Genomic DNA, 18,871 nt, shown 5'->3' on the forward strand with positions numbered 1-18,871 from the left:
AAATGCCGAGAGCACAAGAGCTGGGGGCTGCATGCCACCTCGTTTTCCCAGTCTAAAGCTCTCGGTATCTCTGCCCTCCATGAGAAACCTCAGCTAAAGGGAGTAGCCAGCTGCACCCCTCCCCTGAGCGGTGACAACTTCTTTTGTCTCTCTTAAGTAGCCAGTCTTTATTGTCTCCTAGCAACACATATGGGGGAAAGCTCCTTAAGAGAAAGAAAAACAAAAGGAGAACTCCTAAAACCCCAACACCCAGACAGATTTGGGCCACTATAGGAAAGTCCCCCCAAGCTCCATGCTTCAGGGTCAGAGAAGTGTGGGCAGAGGTGCTGTGCTTGACATCCCATCAAAGAGTTGGTGACAGTGATTTCTGCCCCAAAGAGCCACATTGACCCGACCCTGTCCATCTCTGCAGGAAGAACTGCATCCTGGCTGACGAGATGGGGTTGGGGAAGACAATCCAGTCAATCACCTTCCTCTCAGAGATATTCCTGATGGGCATCCATGGCCCCTTCCTCATCATCGCACCTCTCTCCACCATCACGAACTGGGAGAGGGAGTTCCGTACCTGGACGGAGATGAATGCCATCGTGTACCACGGCAGCCAGATCAGCCGGCAGATGATCCAGCAGTACGAGATGGTGTACAGGGACACACAGGTGATTGATGCACACAACACTCCCAGCATGTGTCCCCCAGCCCTGGCTTCCTTTACTTGGGAAGCACTGAGCTGCCTGTGGAGCTGGTTCATTTGGAGAGGGAAAGATGATCTTTTCAGCCCCTTTTGCTGGCATGGGCTCAGGTTGCACTGTGTATGAGTGAACAGGCACAACTCATGCAGAATGGGGAGGGTGCAGCATAGCCCTGGTTCTTGTCCAGGCCTACGTGCCTGCCCTGGGGCAGTGTCTAGTTTGGAGGTACACAGCCTGTGGCCATCAAGGAGGCTCGCAGGACCTGCCCAGTGCTTGAGAGAGATTATTCTGGGTAAATTCCAGCTCAGAGTCCGATGCTCACACTGATACTGTCAGATAGGAGATCCGACAGTGTGCTGCCACTCTGCAGGACTCAAACTCTGGTTTCTGTTTCCCTAGGGTAACCCTCTCCCTGGGATCTTCAAGTTCCAGGTGGTTATCACCACCTTTGAGATGATCCTTGCTGACTGCCCGGAGCTGAAGAAGATCCAGTGGCGCTGTGTGGTCATTGACGAGGCACATCGCCTGAAGAACAGGAACTGCAAGCTCTTGGAGGGGCTGAAGCTCATGGCCCTGGTGAGCATGTCCTGCCTGGGTTCACCTGGTAGAGCAGGGCAGGCTGGAGATGGCCATGCTGAGCAGTCAGATGCCACTGTCAGCGGCTCAGGCCCTGTGCCAGGCTGGAGGAAAACCATACAGGGGGCCCCCAGATGGACAGGGCTGGTGCCCTGCAGCCCTCACAAACTTCTTTTTGCCAAAGTGGAGTATTAACTCCCCCTGTGCCTTCCCACCTGGGAGTGCTCCCTTCCAGAGCCCTGCCCAGCCTTGCAGCACAGTGTAAGCTGCTGCAGCACATGGGGACAGTTGCTGGCCAGCCCTGCACAGCACCCCTGGCCATGGTGTGCCTTATGCCCTACATTGAGCAGGGCTGTGGTGTTCGAGCTGGTTTCTTACTGCTGTGCAAACATGGGACCAGTCCATGCCAGGGATGGGGGTGCAGGACTGTGCATGTTAACAAAGGGATCAGTGAGCTGCTCTGAGAAATTATTTGGATGTCCAGCTCTTTTCCAGCCCTGGGAAAAGCAGCGCTGCTGTTAGCTGGACCAAGGGCCATCAGGCCTTTTGAATATTGCAGCTGTACCCAGCTTCCATCACACTCACCTGTAGCTGGGCGAAGCCTCCAAAAATAGTTAGTCTTCTGACTCCCACAAGTTCCAAAAGACCCTGCTGTTTCCGCTGATTTTGTGTCTTGTGCGGGTCCCTGCTGGATTGTGAGCTTGAGTCAAAGCAGGATTGCTACTCGTCCGTCTTCTAGACTGTCACCTTCCTTTGTACAAGTCCTGTGGGGCTCTTCCACCTTAAAATTGCCCTTCTTTCCTAGCTGTCATTTCCTGAGGACATTTCCTGCACTAGGCTGGGCAGGAGGATTACCCTGAGTAGTGAGCCCAAGGCTCTGGCAGTGCTGGGACAGAGCACCTGGTACACCGAGGACCAGCACCTCATGGTGCCTGAAGCTCGAGCCCATGTTGTCAGGCATGGGAGGGAGGGCATTCTCCTTGAGGGATCATCTGGTCCTCACATCCCCTAGTCTTGGGGGTTGTCTGGACCCCATCTCCTTTCACTGCACATGTACCTACATGGTGGACCTCTAAGAAAAGCTCCCCCTTGTTCCCAGTGCACAGCCATACCTGCCCCTGATGATTTTGGAGCACCCTGCTGAGACTGGCCCTAGCAGCAGGTCACTGGTGCCCCTCGGTGTACCATGGCTGTGGGCCATGTTCCCTCTTGTTCTCCCTGAGCCCTGAAGACAGACATCCTGTCCCCAGCTGCACGGAAGCTTGGGCTCTGTCAGTGTCCCCATCCAGCACCAGCACAGCCCTTCCCGAAGGTCTTGTGCCAGGGCAGGACTGAAGCCTGGGGGCATTGTGAAATCTTGGATTTGGCTGTTGTTGCACAGAGCTGGACTGGAACATGTGCACAGGAGCATCCTGAGAGCCACAAGATGGTGTTGTATGGCAGTGGCTCAGTCTGGGCTGTCACCAGGGAAGTCTCTCAGGGAGTATGTTTGTTCCCAGGCCACCCAGAGTTCTTCTGAGGCTGGAAGATAAGAAACATTGTGCTCTTGGGACCCCTTCAACCCAGCTAATGGGGTTGAGCCCTCAACTTGTTTATTGTGTGTTCCCAGGAACACAAGGTGCTGCTGACAGGGACCCCTCTGCAGAACTCGGTGGAGGAGCTCTTCAGCCTCCTAAATTTTCTGGAGCCACAGCAGTTCCCCTCAGAGACAGCTTTCCTGGAAGAGTTTGGAGACCTGAAGACAGAGGAGCAGGTACCTGGCAGAGTGATGCTGGTGGCTTAGCACAGGCCACTGGGACACCTGGGGACCAAACCAGGCATGCTTTCAGACATGTGCTTCATGGAAGTAGATAGGATTTCTCATGCCAGGAGAAGCAAAGTTGTGACAGAGCCCCCAGTGCTGCTCTGGGGAGAGGAGACTTGCCCCTGCCAAGGCAGTGGTCTGTTCCCAACTGACTCCCTGCTGCCCTTGCATGCCTGGGTAGAACAGCTCGCCTGCCTCTCCCACCTGCTCTGTCCCTGAGAGCAACAAGAGTGCAGGGGGAAAGGGGAGGTCAGTAAGTCCATGTGTCAGTCACCCTTGTCAGGTTCCCCTGGAGAGCCTTCCTCCAAAGCTCTCCTTGAGTGTGGGTCATGGGAAGCTGCTTAGTTGCCTAGGCTATCCCACTGCCTTTTGAATGTGGGAATTGCACAAAGATTGTCATTCTGTGGGAGCAGGCACAAGCACATGAAGCAACCACCATCTCAGCTACCATCCAAACTCTAAGCTCTCCTCCTGCATCAGACACCTAAGGCTGCTGGCAGCAGAGGCATGTGGAGTTCACAGCCCAGGACTGGTCACTGACATGCCTGCCCCAAGGACCCCAGCCCCTGAAGTTGTCCTGGCTGGCTGCTGAGCAGCTGCTCCAGAGTCACCTGTAGTGGGTTTGCAGTGTGGGGAGGCTCTAGTCTTGCAGACCCATCTGCTGTGCCCATGTGCTTGCCATGCCGGGAGGGCAGTGAACGTCTGCGCTTGCTCTGCAGGTGAAGAAGCTGCAGTCCATCCTGAAGCCCATGATGCTGCGACGGCTGAAGGACGATGTAGAGAAGAATCTGGCACCCAAACAGGAGACCATCATTGAGGTGGAGCTGACCAATATCCAAAAGAAATACTACCGGGCCATCCTGGAGAAGAATTTCTCCTTCCTCTCCAAGGGTGCCAACCAGCACAATATGCCCAACCTCATCAATACCATGATGGAGCTGCGCAAGTGCTGCAATCACCCGTACCTCATCAATGGTGAGGGCTGTGCACAGGAGTGGTGTGGGGGGACATACAGGTATCACTGCAATACTTACTCTGTTCACTCTCAACAGAACTTGCCCAGCTGGGGAGCCAGCTCAGGCCTCATGCCATCTGCTGATGGTGTGGCATGATCTGCCCTGTTGCCTTCCTAGGCAGCCCAGCCCCCTGCAGAGGCTGCTTGCTGATAGGCACCTCAGGGTCTCCTGGGGCTCACTGTGTTTGGGGGTGTTCTGACACAGGCCCAACGTCCCAACCTGACTTGTTCTGCCAAGAGCTGATGTGAACCCTGAAGAAGTTTAGTGACAGGAGTGGAGGGTCTGCAGGAGGTCTCTAGCCAGCCTCCCTAGCTCTGACTGCTTGGGTTCTGTTGCTCGTGTGATCCCTTGCTGCTGCCCTGGGCAGCTGCACTGCCAGGCTCACCAAGAGCTCACATCCCTTTTCACCTGGCAGGGGCAGAGGAGAAGATCCTGGAAGACTTCCGTAAAACACACTGCCCAGAGGCACCAGACTTCCAGCTGCAGGCGATGATCCAGGCAGCTGGGAAGCTGGTGCTCATTGATAAGCTGCTTCCCAAGCTGATCGCTGGTGGGCACAAGGTGCTCATCTTCTCACAGATGGTGCGCTGCCTTGACATCCTGGAAGACTATCTCATCCAGAGACGGTTAGTACAGCTCCAGCATTCACCATGGCTCCTCCACAGCACCTCCATGCACTGTACATAGAGTGGCAACAACACAGGGTGGGAATTTGGCCATTCCATGCCCGCATACTGATGGATCCAAGTTACCATCTATTGCTGGTGGGTGTGGAGACCCCAGAACTAAGCAGCTCAGACCCTTCATTCTGTGTAGTCCAGGGCTAGTCCTCAGAATGACCAGGTGGAAGTAGGTCCCTCCCTTGGTCCTGGTTCCCATGAGCCCCATATCCATGCACCATGTGTGGGGTTGTGATGATCTTGTCATCGTAAGAGGCACAACTTTTGGGAACAATCACAGTGCACACAGGCTGATGGGGCCTGGGCCTCCACCTGGGCACAGGTCCTGCCAGTAAATGCTGGCTGCCAGTGTGCCCACACAGCCTGGGGGAAGGAGCAGAAAGTGATTTGAAAGCCACAGCCTCTTTAGGCCCTGCTGTGATGCTGCTCTGACCTCTTCCCCTCTTGAGCAGGTACACCTATGAGCGCATCGATGGGCGGGTGCGTGGCAACCTGCGCCAGGCTGCCATTGACCGCTTCTGCAAGCCCGACTCGGATCGCTTTGTGTTTCTCCTGTGCACGCGGGCGGGCGGGCTGGGCATCAACCTCACCGCTGCCGACACCTGCATCATCTTCGATTCCGACTGGAACCCACAGAATGACCTGCAGGTAATGGGCTGGGCAGAGCCAGGCTGTCAGGAGGTCCTGAGGCACAGCTCCTATCACCGGTGTCAGGCAGGGAGAACAGGGCAGCAGCACCAGCTGTGTTGGGCACGAGGTGCTGTGCCAGGAGAGCTGGCGGGCATGTGGGCAGAGGGAACAAGACATGGGGGAGATGACAGTGTGTCTCTGAAAGCACAGATGGGTCACAGAGCAGGCACCACTGTGTCCATACCTGGTGTTGGAGTGGGTGCAGTGTTGTGTGCCACATCTGCAGAGAGCCAAGGCTCCAGCCTGAGCCCTGTGTCCTTGCCTGAGGGTGCTGGGATCTCCCATTCCTGCTCCACAGCTGTGCAGGCTGTGCCAGAGCCCTGCCAGGTCAGCCACAGGCAGGGAGTGAGGGTGCTGCGGTGGGTAGGAGCTGACTGTGGGTGAGGTGGGTGAGTGTAGATGCTGGTGCCACAAGCCACACAGTCCCCATCTTGCTGGGCTCCAGTGCTGACACTGTGCCCTCTGCACTCACAGGCTCAGGCTCGTTGCCACCGGATCGGGCAAAGCAAGGCAGTGAAGGTCTATCGCCTCATCACCAGGAACTCCTACGAGCGGGAGATGTTCGACAAGGCCAGCCTGAAGCTGGGCCTGGATAAAGCCGTGCTGCAGGACATTAACCGCAAGGGCAGCACCAATGGGGTAGGTTGGCTGCTGGAGGGGGCCAGGTAGGAGCCACTGCAGGAAAGCTCTCCTCCTCCGCCTGCAAGTCACTGCCAGGTCAGAGCAGGGACTGGGCAGGCTTTGGGGAGGGAGAGCCCAGTTCCACACATTCGCTCTGCTGCTCTTTGGACTGCCAGGCTGTTCCTGCACTGCCATGGGGATAGGGGACACATGATGCTGTGTCTGGGGTGGCATGGACTGAAATTCCTGACAGTCCCTCAGGAGGAGTTTTGAAGTGACCTCTTTGCTTTAGCAGAAGCAAGTCTGGGTTGGCTTGGGGCCCTTTCTCTTGGAGCAGAGGGAGGAGCCTTCTGTTGTGCAGTGGTCATGGTTGCTGGCCAGGTTGGTGATGCCCCCGTGCTTCGGGCAGGTTCAGCAGCTCTCCAAGATGGAGGTGGAGGACCTGCTGCGGAAGGGTGCCTACGGCGCGCTCATGGATGAGGAGGACGAGGGGTCGAAGTTCTGTGAGGAAGACATTGATCAGATCCTCCAGCGCAGGACACAGACCATCACGATCCAGTCTGAAGGGAAGGGCTCCACATTTGCAAAGGTGTGCTGTGCTCCACTGGGAGGGAAGGGAGATTTCCCTTGGCGGGTGGAGGAATGGGAGCATGCAGGGCAGTAGTGGTTGGCCAACCTCCTGCCTGTGTGTGGAGACATGTCCACATGGAGGCCAAGCTCTGCTGTCCCACTGTGCCCAGGAGTGAGACCTTGCTGGGGCACCAGAGCTGGTGTGGTCTCCTGTCTCTCTGGTGGTCAGCAGAGCGTTGAAGAGGGGCCACCAGCCTGGTGGGTGATGGAAGGCTGCCTAGGAGGGTTCAGCTCTCCCTCTGAAGCTGGCTCGGGCTGGTGAGAAGGCAGAGCAGGGCCTGTGCTCCAGGTGCTGGGCAGTGTCCAGACTTGCTCTGTCCCCAGGCTGGAGGTGTGGATGGATGCAGAGCTGCTGTTGTGTCCCCGTCAGGGCGCTGCAGGGTGGAGGCCTTGCTGGAGGCTCCTGGCCATGGCAGCAGACCATGCCCCAGAGCTGTACTCTGCCCAGGACTGTTGTGGGCAGGGTGAGGCAACTCCTCAGGGAGGATGGATGAGTTCAAAGCCTGGGTGAGATACAGTCCTGAGCTGGGCTGATCTTCGTATTCAGGGGCTGAGCTTATTTGATCTGGAGTCTGTCACCCTCCCTGCCCTTCCAGTCACTGATGCTGCCTCAGTGTGGTGCTTTGCTGAGCAGAAATGCAGGTGAGCTGCCAGTGATGTGGGAAGGAGCTGTGGTACCTTCAGCACAGCCCTTCTGCAGCACAGCCGGTCTCTGTCTCCAGCCTCACTCTTCTGCAGCCATGAGGTCTGGCTCTGCATAGGGACCCCAGGATGATGGCAGGATCCAGCTGCTGGGCTGCACGATGCACAAAGCCAGGTGCTGCTGTGCCATGGAAGCTGAGTGCTGTGGGGCCTGACAAAACCGCCAGAGAGAGCCTGAGGAGCCAGCTCTGTGCTATGCTCTGGCTGGTGCCTGCTGGGGCCACTAAGGGCCATCTGTCCCTCCTCCTCTTGCACAACCTGGGCTCCATTTACAGTGGGTTGGGCAGGACTGCAGAACAGAGGAGTTCAGCTCCCTTAGGCAAACAAAGAGCCCTCTGGCACGTGTCAGCTTGGGGTGTAACATCCCACAGCAGCAAGAGTGTGCGCTCAGACAGGTGTGGGCGGGATCTCTGTATGGGAGAAAGCACACCTGGATGGTGGTTGCACCCTGTTCACTGCTCTTCTTTCCCTCCTAGGCCAGCTTCGTAGCATCAGGAAACAGAACTGACATTTCCTTAGATGACCCCAACTTCTGGCAGAAGTGGGCCAAGATAGCAGAGCTCGATACAGATGCCAAGAACGAAAAGGTAGGATGAAGTTTGTGGCCCACGTGCCCTACAACTGATCTGATACCATGTGGCCTGGCGTCCAAGTGGGAGCTGCATGCTTCCTCTGGGCTCCTGAAGGGATTTGTGTTGAGCATCAAGAATTACTGCAATGGAAGACTGAATGCTGGATAAAGCCCTGATTTATTTAGCCACGTGTTGGTCTGTGTCTCTCTGATATTTCAGGGTGCTCAGTCTGTATTCCCAGCTACTCCCAGCAATCCCGCCCTCTGCTTGAGAGTGTTGACCAAATGCTCCTTGAGTTCTGTCAGCCTTGGGGCTGTGCCCATTCCCTGAGGAGCCTGTTCAGTGCCTGACCACCCTCTGGGGGAGGAACGTTTTCCTGACACAGCTCCAGTCGTTCCTGTGGGTCCTGTCCCTGGTCACAGAGAGCAGAGATTGGAGCTGTCTCTCTGCTGCCTCTGCCTCAGGAGGCAGGAGGGGACAGACGGGGTTCCACCTCTCTGCTGGCCCTGCTGAGGTGATGGGCTCAGCTGCAGCTCAGGTCTCTCTCCGCAGCATCTCCATCAGGCACAGGGCGCAGCCACTGGCTCCAGTGCGGCCCCAGGGAATTACACGTTATTACTGACTTGTGTGTCTTGCTCTCATGCTGTAGAGACAGTTTTAGACAGCAGCAGGAGGGAGGCCCTGCAGCTCTGCAGAGCTCACTGCTCAAGCAGGAGCAATGGGAGAGAGCGTGTGCATGTGTGCGTGTGTGTGTGTCCTATGTGCCTGAAGTCCAGGCAGATTTACATGGCATTAATTTATTCAACAGGATGGGGTAAGGAGAGGGGACAGGTACATGATATTTAATTTCATATTGCTCCCTCCTGCACCTTGTTGGAAGCTGCCTTTCCTGTTCCAGCCCACCTGTCCCCCTGACACAGAGATTACACTGCCTTCAGCGCAGCACTTGGCACAGGCGGTGCAGAGAGGGCTAGGAGTGACTCAGAGCTGAGTCAGCTGCTGGCTGTCAGCAGTTTGGACACAGAGGGACTGTCGTCAATCAGACTGAATTTTGTGCTGGCCAGGAGTTGTCATTTGTGCAGGCAGAACTGCACACAGGTATCCTAGTGGGAAGGTGATGGTCAGCCACAGGACTGGCAAGCCAGGAGCCAGAGGCTGAGCAGAGCCTGGGTGTGCAGAAGAGCACATATAAGTGTTTCTGCCTGTACCTAAGAACGTTCTCTGCTCTGTCTGTCACAGGAGAGCCTGGTCATCGACAGACCCCGGGTGCGGAAGCAAACCAAACACTACAATTCCTTCGAAGAGGATGAGCTGATGGAGTTCTCTGAGCTGGACAGTGACTCGGACGAGCGGCCCACACGCTCGCGGCGATTCAACGAGAAGACGCGGCGGTACCTGCGGGCTGAGTGCTTCCGTGTGGAGAAGAACCTGCTCATATTTGGGTGAGTCTCACCCTTGTGAGAGCACAGCCACAGCCTCCAGCTGCCCCAGTGCCCATGTGGGCCACTGGCTGCACCAGCCATTTCCTGTCTGTCCTGCTTGCAGTGTTCCCTCCTTCCAGCAGTGACCTCCCTGGTGGGACCTGGGCTCTAAGCAAATGTTTGGGATGGAAGGAGAGTTAGGAGGTCAAAGCATGAGCTGGCAGTTGGCACTTCCAGAGTCTGCTCCTGCCTCTGCCCTGTTCAGTCCTGCAAATCTCTCTCCCTCTCTGCTCCTGTAATGTGTGGGCAAAACATCCCTATCCAGGGGAGCTGGCAGGGCTGTGCCCCCACAGGAGCTCCTGGAGAGAGGTGCCAGCAAGGTCTCTAATTGCACAGGAATGTTTACTCTGTGTTCCTGCTGTTTCAGCTGGGGACGCTGGAAAGATATCCTGACCCATGGGCGGTTCAAGTGGCACCTGAATGAAAAGGACATGGAGATGATTTGTCGGGCCTTGCTGGTGTATTGCGTCAAACACTACAAGGGGGATGAGAAGATTAAGAGTTTTATCTGGGATCTCATCACGCCAACGAAGGACGGCCAGAACCAGGCTCTGCAGAATCACTCAGGTATTGCGTGTTCTCTCTGCCATTGCATCTGTACCCATTGCCCTGTGCCAGCCTTTGGGACTGAGGCTGCAGAATTTAAAGCAGAGCTGACAGAAACAGTCTGCAAGTGTTTGTGCTTGAGCACTGCAATTCTCTCTGCACAGAGAAAGGGGCTTCCACTAAGCTGACCTCCACACTGACCCTCAGAGCCAGCTGTAGGGGCTGGCTGAGTCGGGGAGGCTGTTTTCTGGCTTTCAGTGCAGAGGGAGCCTTGTGGTGGGAGCAGAGCAGTGCTGCTAAGTCTTCTCTGGCCTGTGAATACTGTCGCGGTTCCCCTGTGCAGGGAGACGCTGGGCAGTGAGCTCGTGAGCACCAGTGACCATATGAACACGTTGGGTGTGATAGGGATGAGGGTGCTGATTCCACTCAGAGCATGAAAATGCCTCAGGCTGCTCCTCAGGGCCTCACAGGGCACAGCATGGACGTGATGCAGGACCCTGCCTGTGCCTTCGGGCAGCATGGCAGCGCGGGCAGTGGCACCAGGGAAAGCTGGTGGTGCAGCTGAGCATCCATCTCACACCAATGTTGTGAGTTTGATCCCCATATGGGCCATTCACTTTAGAGTTGGACTCAATGATCCTTGTGGGTCCCTTCAAACTCAGAATATTCTGTGATTTTGTGATTTCCAGCTTTTGTTTCCCCTCATGATGGTGCTTGTCCCAGACTTACTGATCTGCAGTGCCTGCCCTGATGGGTGGAGGTGCAGTGTTGGTTTGTGCTGAGACTTGTGCAGTGCAGAGTGCTCCCCAGGTGATGCTGCCTTCTCTCACTTTGTGTAGCAAGACCCTTGTCCTAGGCCTGGTTGTGCTCTCTCTACTCAGAGGCAGTGTGTGTGAGGTTCATGTATCACACCACATGTCAGATCTGTAATTGCATCTGTTGTCTAGAGGTGTCTGTATTCTGTTGTGTAGAAGTTCCCAGTGTATCCTCCGCTTCAGACAGGTCACCCAGAGGCTCCCCAGCCCTGCTTTCCCTCTGGCTCTGGCTCTGGCTCTGCCTCAGTGGTGGACACTGCAGATTGGCCTCCCCACCTGCGGCACAGTGGCTGCTCTCTGTAGGCTCCCTGGGGCTGGGGCAGCCATAGAGCCCACCCTGCAAATGAGGCAGCCGTGGGGCCTTTGTCTTCGTCTGTGAGCACAGAGTGGCTGCTGGCTCCCTGGCTCTGCTGAGGCTTGTGGCCTGGGACATATGGTCACTGCCTGCTGTGCCAGAGGGCTCTGGCTGACCTTGCAGCACAGTGCCTGTGGCTCTCAGGACAGGTGAGTGGGGCTGGGGGAGGCCACAGTGTCCCTCAGGGAGTCAGAGCCCAGCAGCCATATGCTGCTTGTTCTGTACTTGTGATCTGTGGCACAAGGTGAGTAGTGAGGGGGCTGGAACTCTCCAGACTGCTTTTGACATCAGGGAGCCTGGCTGAAATCTGGGACTTCTGTTCCCAAGTGGTAGAGCACAGGGAAGGCTGATCTGGAGTGGTGATGCTTCTGAGCACCAGGTGCATCTTAGTTGGTGCTTAAAACCCAACATCATCATTTCATTTTGCCTGGAAGTGTCCAGCTAGCTTTTGCAGGGTGAAGTCCAAGGATGTGGCCTTCGGTGGCTGCCTTAAGTTATTCCAGTCATCTCCTTCAATGGGAGTCACTTTGACAGTGCTCCTTCCTGCTCTTGCCACACAACCCTGCCCTGAGAGCATCTGGGAGTGGGCTCGAGAGTCCTGTGGGGAGCAGAGCAAGAGTCAGAAACAAATTGACTGGTATGAGTGGGCTTCATTTAGATAATGCCAAGTAACAAACAAGCCACGGTTTCAGTGGAGGATCAGGATTGCTTTAGTGCAAGAGCACTGAATATTGACCAGCAAAGCGACCAGGAGCTTCTCCATCAACTCTTTAGAATGGCTTTTCCCACCTGTGAAACCTCTGGGCCAGAGGAGCAACAGCATCTCAGCCTGACGTCAGGAGCTGGAGGAGAGCAGAACAAGCAGAACACTGCAGTGCAGAGCAGTGCTCCTTCCTCAGTCAGGAAGTCCTCCAGCAGTAACTGCTGTGGCTCCCCAGGCAGCCTCAGGTACCACTTGTGTCTGCAGAGAGCTGACCAGGCAGGTTGTGCTCCATCCCTGATGGGCAGAGAGCAGCAGCAACCGTCAGCCCTTGCTAGGGCATCCTGGAGCTCTTCTCAGTCCCACATCCATGTGATCACGAGGGGTGAGCACAGCACCCAGACAGTCTGACTCAGAGCTCTGCTCTGATCCAGCACCATCCTGCCTTTCATCCTGGAACAGGCCAAGCTGCTGAGGAAGCAGCATTTGCCCAGAGTTCATCAGGCCAGTTTGGTGCTGGGGACAGGAGGCCTGGTGCCTACTGCAGGCCTCCAGCAGCCACCTGGGTCACAGCCCTTGTCCTGTCATGGAGCTGCAGACTTTATGCAGGAGTTGATGACATGGTGATGCTTTCTCTTCTTCACTGGTGTCACAAGACCAGACAGATGGGGTGGGACTGCTCAGGCATCCTTTCCCCTTCATGTCTGCAGTTCCTACCTCAAGAGCAGCTGCCCAGGGGGGCAGCTTATCCCTCTCTGGAGATTCCAAACAACACTGACCCCACCAGGAATTGTTTCCACATTCTGCTGTGGACTCACATCCTATTTCAAGGTTGAAACGTGTTTAATTTTCATCTTCAGCCACTGGATCTTGTTTTATCTTTGTCAGGCAGATGGGACCGCATTCCCTTTCCCATTGGTACCTTAGCCCCCTTGCAGCAATCCAGTTTCCCCCAGCCCTGCTCCAGATGCATGGTATAAGAAACAGCCCTTACAGGTCAGATCAGCAGGTCTGCTGCTCTTTGATCATTTGGGAGCTTCTTGTTTGAACTCTTGTCCCAAATAACTGTCCCCATAGAGTGACCTTCAGAGGTGGCTGCAGTGCCTAAGTAAGTCTCCAAGTGCTGTGCCCAGGACCAAGGTCCCTTCCATGCTTCATCCCTTCTGTGTGATAGTTTTATACATCGAGGGGCCATGTTATCATTTGGGCTCTGTTGGAATTGTAAAAAGAAGAGAGGCCCGGGCTCCGGCGGGGGGGAGAAACTCGCAGACCAGCCAATATGGTTGATAAGAGCAAAACTCCGTTTATTAGCAATCCAAAGGCACTTATATAGTATACCAGCTTGTTAACTCTTAAGTGGCTTAAAACTTATCAAGGCGAATTTCTACTTCTACATAATTGGACTTACATTGGCAAGCTTCTACAGTTATGTTATGATTAAAAGAATTCAGAGTTTACCTCTCCTTCTCCGGGTCTTATCTGAACAGCTGCAAATCTTCAAACTCCCTCTTTGTTCCCAGCCCTGTCACACAGGGATTTTCTCATGGAGAGTTTTTCTCACACACAGGCCTTTTGCTTCCAGGCCTATTGCTTGTATAGTTCTTTTATTGATCCCATAATTCTATCAATGATCCATGCCCCTGATCCCTCAATAATTCTGCAACAGGGCTCAGCATTGCACTGAGAATGCACAGCAGTTCAGTTTCTGTGGTGATTCCCAAGTTTTTCACAGGGATGGACTCTCCCATGCTCTGTGTTTGCCCCATGCACTTCCCCTCCTTGGTTCTCCAGGCTGCAGCTGGGAGCTCTGCATGGGCTCTTCCAGCTCCCTGCTCTGCTGTCCCGCTCCTCCCAGCACTGGTGGCAGTGCCAGGCCGTGCCTGTGGTGCTCACTGGATGCCACTCGCTGTTACAGGCTTGTCAGCACCGGTGCCCAGAGGCAGGAAGGGGAAGAAGACAAAGAACCAGATGCTGCTTCCTGAGATAAAGAATGCCGACTGGCTCGCCACCTGCAACCCCGAGGTGGTGCTCCATGATGACAGCTACAAGAAGCACCTCAAACAGCACTGCAACAAGTGAGTCATGGAATCATGGAGTGGTTTGGGTTGGAAGGAGCCTTAAGGAACATCTTTTTACACTACCTGGCCAAGGGCAGGAATACCTTCCACTTCCCAGGCTGCTCCAAGCCCTGTCCTACCTGTACTTGAACACTTCCAGGGATGGGGCAGCCACAGCTTCTCTGGCAACCTGTGCCAGGGCCTCACCACCCTCTGAGTGAAGAATTTCTTCCTAACGTCTAATCTAAATCTAAATCTCTCCTCTTTTAGTTTAAAACCATTCCCCCTTGTGGGAGCCCACGTGCTCATGGAGACAGTGGGCTAAGGGCCTTTAGTGTTGGGAGGGTGGGAGGGAGCTGTGAAGGGCTCACAGCCCACGCAGGATCACCGTGCTCCCACTGCTGGACCACCCTCAGATTCCCCTCCAGCTCGTGGCAGCCATGTCCTGAGCAGCGACCCTCCAGCCAGTGGGTCACAGGGCTGGGCAGTGTGGCATGGCACTGCATAGTCGCTGCCCATCCTGCTTAAAGGAAGGGGGTCCTTCCATGTGGGATAACATGGTGTCAAGCAGGTTCCGCTGGCCTTGCTGACCTCTCTGCCGCCTGGGACAGGGTTCTGCTGCGGGTGCGAATGCTCTACTACCTGAAGGCTGAAGTGCTGGGGGAGGCTGCGGATAAAGCCTTTGAGGGGACCCCCGCCAGGTAGGGACCTAACGGTGAACCCCCGCCGGCTTCTCGGGCTCGAGCACTGCCACGGGTATCTGACCCAGCCACATCTGGGCTCTCTACAGCTCCAGATGAATCAGACCTCAGGTCTTCCTCAGGCAAAACTTCACCCTCAGGCAGCCACTCTGCCTGTACAGAGACTGCAGCCATGGCAGCCCTGCTGAGGCAGCTCTGAGACTGTAGCACCAGCCTGGGGGCAGTGGGGACTTGCGGGGACACCCTGCAGGAAAATGATTCTGTGTGCTGCTTGACAAATGGGCCCTTATCCAAAGTGGGGGTCCACAGAGACTGCTCCCAGTCTCAGGACCAGGCCTCAGAGCAGAGTGTGCCCCATCACTGCGGCCTGCAGTCCCTCCCAGCACTGGGAACAGTGGGACCCACAGGCTCTGTAATGGCACTGAGCCTGCAGCTTGCCAGCTCCTGACCTTTCTGCAAAGACTCAGCTCTCAGTGCTCTCAGAGAAGTTTGATGTGCTGAGCTTAAAGCTTAATTTCCCCAAGTAGGGCCTGCTGCCTTCCCCAGCACAGCTCTATCAGCACCAGTCTGTGTGGGGAGACACCATTCTTTTGGGGTTGGTAGGTGTGAAATGTTTTACCCCTAGAGATGCTGTTCAGGTCAGATGGGATCTTCAGTCCTCTGGTGTTGCTTGGGTGAGAGGGGAGAGAGGCTGGGGGCACCCACTGCCCTGGAGAAAGAGGAGCAGGAGGGCAGCAGGTAGTGGTGGAACCAAGACTCCAGCTCTGACCCCAGGGAGATGTGTACCCATGTTATGGCGGGGCCCAGGCTAGTGTTCATTAGCTGTCCCCAAGCCAGCGAGCGGTGGCTCCTGCCTCCCCCTGTCCCTTCTGAGCAGTGCCCAGTGCCCCTCGGTATCTGGCAAGGCTGGGAGAGGGGCGTTCATACCATGTCTGCCTCAGGGAGCTGGATGTGCTGCTGCCTGACATTGACTACGTGGAGATCCCAGTGGACTGGTGGAATGCCGAAGCCGATAAATCCCTGCTCATCGGTGTCTTCAAGCACGGTGTGTACCCAGCTGTCTGGTGGGTGCTGGTGTGTGAGGGAATGAGTACCTCTGGTACTGGAGGGGACGTCATGTCAGTGCAAGGGACAGAGCCGTGGCTGTGCTCCACAGCCACACAGGGCCAGGAGAGCTCTCCACAGGTACCAGCAGCATGTTCGGGCAGGGAACAGGCACCCCGCCGTGCCCAGGGTGGCCATGCTGGCCCTCGTGGTAGACTCTGTTTTGCCAGGAGCAGTGTGCAGTTGCTGTGTGAGGGCGAGGAGAGAGGCACAGATCTTTTCTTGGCCTCGTCATGGAGTCCCCATGCTGTTTCCAGGAGACACAAGGCTGTTCGCTGCAGCTGCACCCTTCGTGGAGGCTGTGCTGCTGCTGGGTGGGATGGGAAGGCTGACCTTTCCCTTTGCCTGCTGCCCAGGGGCTGCAGAGCCATTAGCAGCTTCTGAGAAAGTGTTGGGAATTTCTGGGGGTGAGAATTGCTCTCACAGCAGCACAGAGGGAGTGAGAGCCAGGTGGGGAGCTGTGTCCCAGGAGCAGGAGGTTCTCGTGGACCAGGCTCAGGTCTTGCTCTGTGCTGTCTGTCTGTCCTGACCTAACCTGTGTGGCAGGTTACGAGCGGTACAACGCCATGCGGGCGGACCCAGCGCTGTGTTTCCTGGAGAAGGTGGGCATGCCCGATGAGAAGCTGCTCTCTGCCGAGCAGGGCGTCAGCGACGGGGCACAGGATGCTGCTGAAAGGTGGGCAGGGGATGGAGCTGAGCTCTGGCAGCCGCCTGGCTCTCTCCTGGGGCAGTGCGGTGGGGTGAGCTGTGCACAGGGAGGTGGGAGGGAGCAGGCTGTGCTCCTGAGCACAGAGGGGAGGGCAGGAGGGGGCTGGTCCCCGGTACGAGGTGGACGGATGGCATGAGGACCAATTCTTCACTTCTTGGTGCTGAGAATTGGCACAGCCACAGGGGCTGTGCTGCCACTACTAGGGACTGTTTGTTTTCTCACCCAGGGGCAGCATGGAAAAAGAAGAGAGCAGTGGAGAAAAGCTGGAGGGGCTGTCAAAACAGGAGGTGAGTGGGAGTCACAGTGTTAGATTCACATCTGAGGCTGCCCAGCCTGCCCTGCTGTGCAGGCTTGGTTCCATCAGCTCTGCCGTGGGGCAGTAGGGAGCTAGCATGGCTGGTCTGCCTTGTCCGTGCCCCATCCTGTGTGCATTCCCTCTGCTCCCTGGAACACAGCTTCTGCTGTGCCTCTCTGTGTTACTTGTGGACCTGGGCAGCATCTTCCTTGTGGGGAGCTGAGGAGAATTGAGGGCTGGGGGTGCCCAGGAGTGCTGGTTCTCACTCTTGGTTGGCTTCAAGAGCCATGTGGGGCCCTGGCAGAGGAGTCAGGGATGTCCCAAAAGAAATGGCCTTGGGGGAGAGGAAGAGCAGGGAATGAGGTAGCACCGGAGACTGCAGGGTGAAGAGTGGAGGCTGTCACACTGCTTCTGTCCTGGGCCGTGGCACTACAGCCTCGTCACTGTGGTGATCCTTCCCTCCAGGCCCGAAATGGCCTCTCTGAGCTGTCACCTCCGATCCCATATGCTGAGCACAGCCAGCAGCTGCAGCCCGAGGGCACTGAACACACAGCCCTGCCCATCCCACCACCCTGCACCCTGCCAAGGACGGGTGGGCTGTGGGTGCAGGGGGTTCTGTGTGGGGTTGAGCCCTCTCTGATTGTTTCCTTTTGCAGGACATCGTGGCTGCTGGGGTGGGTGAAGCCAGTGAGAAGCGGGACGAGCCAGCGGCAGGTGAGGCCGTGTCTCCTGCAGTGCGGCCCGTGGCTTCCCAGGGTTTGGCGTGGCACAGCCGATCCTGAGTGCTACCCCAGGCACTGCTTGGTGGGAGGAACACATTGCTGTGCTGGAGGGACATGCTGCCCTGTGTTAGTGGGTGAGGCAGCTCAACCTGGGCAGGGGCCCTCATGCGCAGAGTCACGGGTGACCCAGGGATGGGCCCTGTGGCAGAGCAGCCAGGGTTCTGAGTGATTCCAGCCAAAGCTACCCAGGGTGACTAGATGCCATTAGCCTGCTCTCATCCATCCAGTTGCCTGCAGTGGGCAGGTCTCTGCAGTGGGCAGTGTTGGCACATGCCATGAGCTGGCTGGCCCCACTGCTGAGCAGGGAGCTGCAGTCTTCTCCCATGCATGGCCTGGCCTGGAGCCATCATTCCCACCCTGATCTCAACCTCTGGACTCTCTCTGAAGGAAACTAAGACATGGTGAGGCTGTGAGCCAACAGGCCCAGGGATGGTCACATGGCCCCCTACTCATGAGTGTGATCCCTGATGTTCCCCATGGGAGGCAGAAGGTGGAAGGAAGCTCTTGGAGCTTGCCAGAGGATGTGGGAACCTGTGGCTTTGCATGTGTGCTAAATACTAATGTCCTTGTTGATGTTTGAAGCCCAGGATGGCTCCGACTCAGACAGATCCTGCTGGCCTGTCTCCTCTGCTCTCACGGCCAGACTGCGGCGACTCGTCACCGTCTACCAGCGCTGCAACCGCAAGGAGCTGCCTCCCCGTGCCGAGATGCTGGTGCCTGGTAACCATGGCTACTGGCTGCAGGATGAGATGTTCCGGAGAGCCTCTGAGATGGACTCGGTGAACAAAGAAATGCAGAAAAGGTAATGCAGCAGAGGAGCCTTTACAAAGCTGATTTAGGCCAATTCCTTGGCCCCCGGAATTGACCCAGGTAAATGTCACCAGAGCTGTGTGTGCAGCCAGCTGCCCAGGGCGTGGAGTCACATGGGTCCTTGCTGGACAGGGAACGTGCTCTGAGTCATGGGAGCCTTGCTGCTCCAGCAGCCAGCCCAGCCAGGGAGCAGCCTCCACTGCAAACTGGAGTTCATGGGTGGCAGATGGTGATACTGAAAGGAGGTGAGGGGACAGCACTTCAGGGTCAAATCCAGTGTCTGCTGGGCCAGGGGTCAGCCTCAGCAGAGCAGAGTTGTGTCCTTGGGACACACCGTGGATGAGGGTGACAGATGAGCGCTGTTGCAGCCCATGAGCAGTGCATTTCCAATCCCTGTGGCTCTCACACCACTCACTTTTCCTCCTGCTCAGGAGCCCAGTGGTGACATATCCTGGTTGTGCTGTGCTCCCATTTCATTTGTGTCCCAGTAAGTGGGAGGGTGGTGGGACTGTTTTGGCACCCTGAGTGGCTCTCTG

At 56.3% G+C, this 18,871-nt stretch overlaps 1 protein-coding gene across 13 annotated transcripts in view; it reads left to right on the forward strand.

Moving 5' to 3' along the window:
- Positions 1-18,871, forward strand: part of CHD6 (chromodomain helicase DNA binding protein 6) — a 92,621-nt gene that overhangs the window by 57,672 nt on the left and 16,078 nt on the right. For 10 of the 13 annotated variants that reach the window (XM_048322241.1, XM_048322242.1, XM_048322235.1 and 7 more), the window contains 18 exons: positions 413-656; positions 1,089-1,265; positions 2,875-3,018; positions 3,789-4,044; positions 4,501-4,711; positions 5,218-5,413; positions 5,930-6,094; positions 6,486-6,665; positions 7,885-7,995; positions 9,220-9,422; positions 9,829-10,031; positions 13,793-13,952; positions 14,546-14,635; positions 15,577-15,680; positions 16,286-16,415; positions 16,675-16,735; positions 17,400-17,457; positions 18,108-18,327. In XM_048322241.1, the coding sequence (XP_048178198.1) occupies positions 413-656; positions 1,089-1,265; positions 2,875-3,018; positions 3,789-4,044; positions 4,501-4,711; positions 5,218-5,413; positions 5,930-6,094; positions 6,486-6,665; positions 7,885-7,995; positions 9,220-9,422; positions 9,829-10,031; positions 13,793-13,952; positions 14,546-14,635; positions 15,577-15,680; positions 16,286-16,415; positions 16,675-16,735; positions 17,400-17,457; positions 18,108-18,327 (2,913 nt within the window). The remainder of the gene's footprint in view (positions 1-412; positions 657-1,088; positions 1,266-2,874; positions 3,019-3,788; positions 4,045-4,500; positions 4,712-5,217; positions 5,414-5,929; positions 6,095-6,485; positions 6,666-7,884; positions 7,996-9,219; positions 9,423-9,828; positions 10,032-13,792; positions 13,953-14,545; positions 14,636-15,576; positions 15,681-16,285; positions 16,416-16,674; positions 16,736-17,399; positions 17,458-18,107; positions 18,328-18,871) is intronic. The other 3 variants (XM_048322231.1, XM_048322233.1, XM_048322243.1) reach the window with 1 other exon arrangement.

The sequence above is a fragment of the Corvus hawaiiensis genome, chromosome 17 (genome assembly GCF_020740725.1).
Source record: "Corvus hawaiiensis isolate bCorHaw1 chromosome 17, bCorHaw1.pri.cur, whole genome shotgun sequence".
Lineage (NCBI taxonomy): Eukaryota > Metazoa > Chordata > Aves > Passeriformes > Corvidae > Corvus > Corvus hawaiiensis.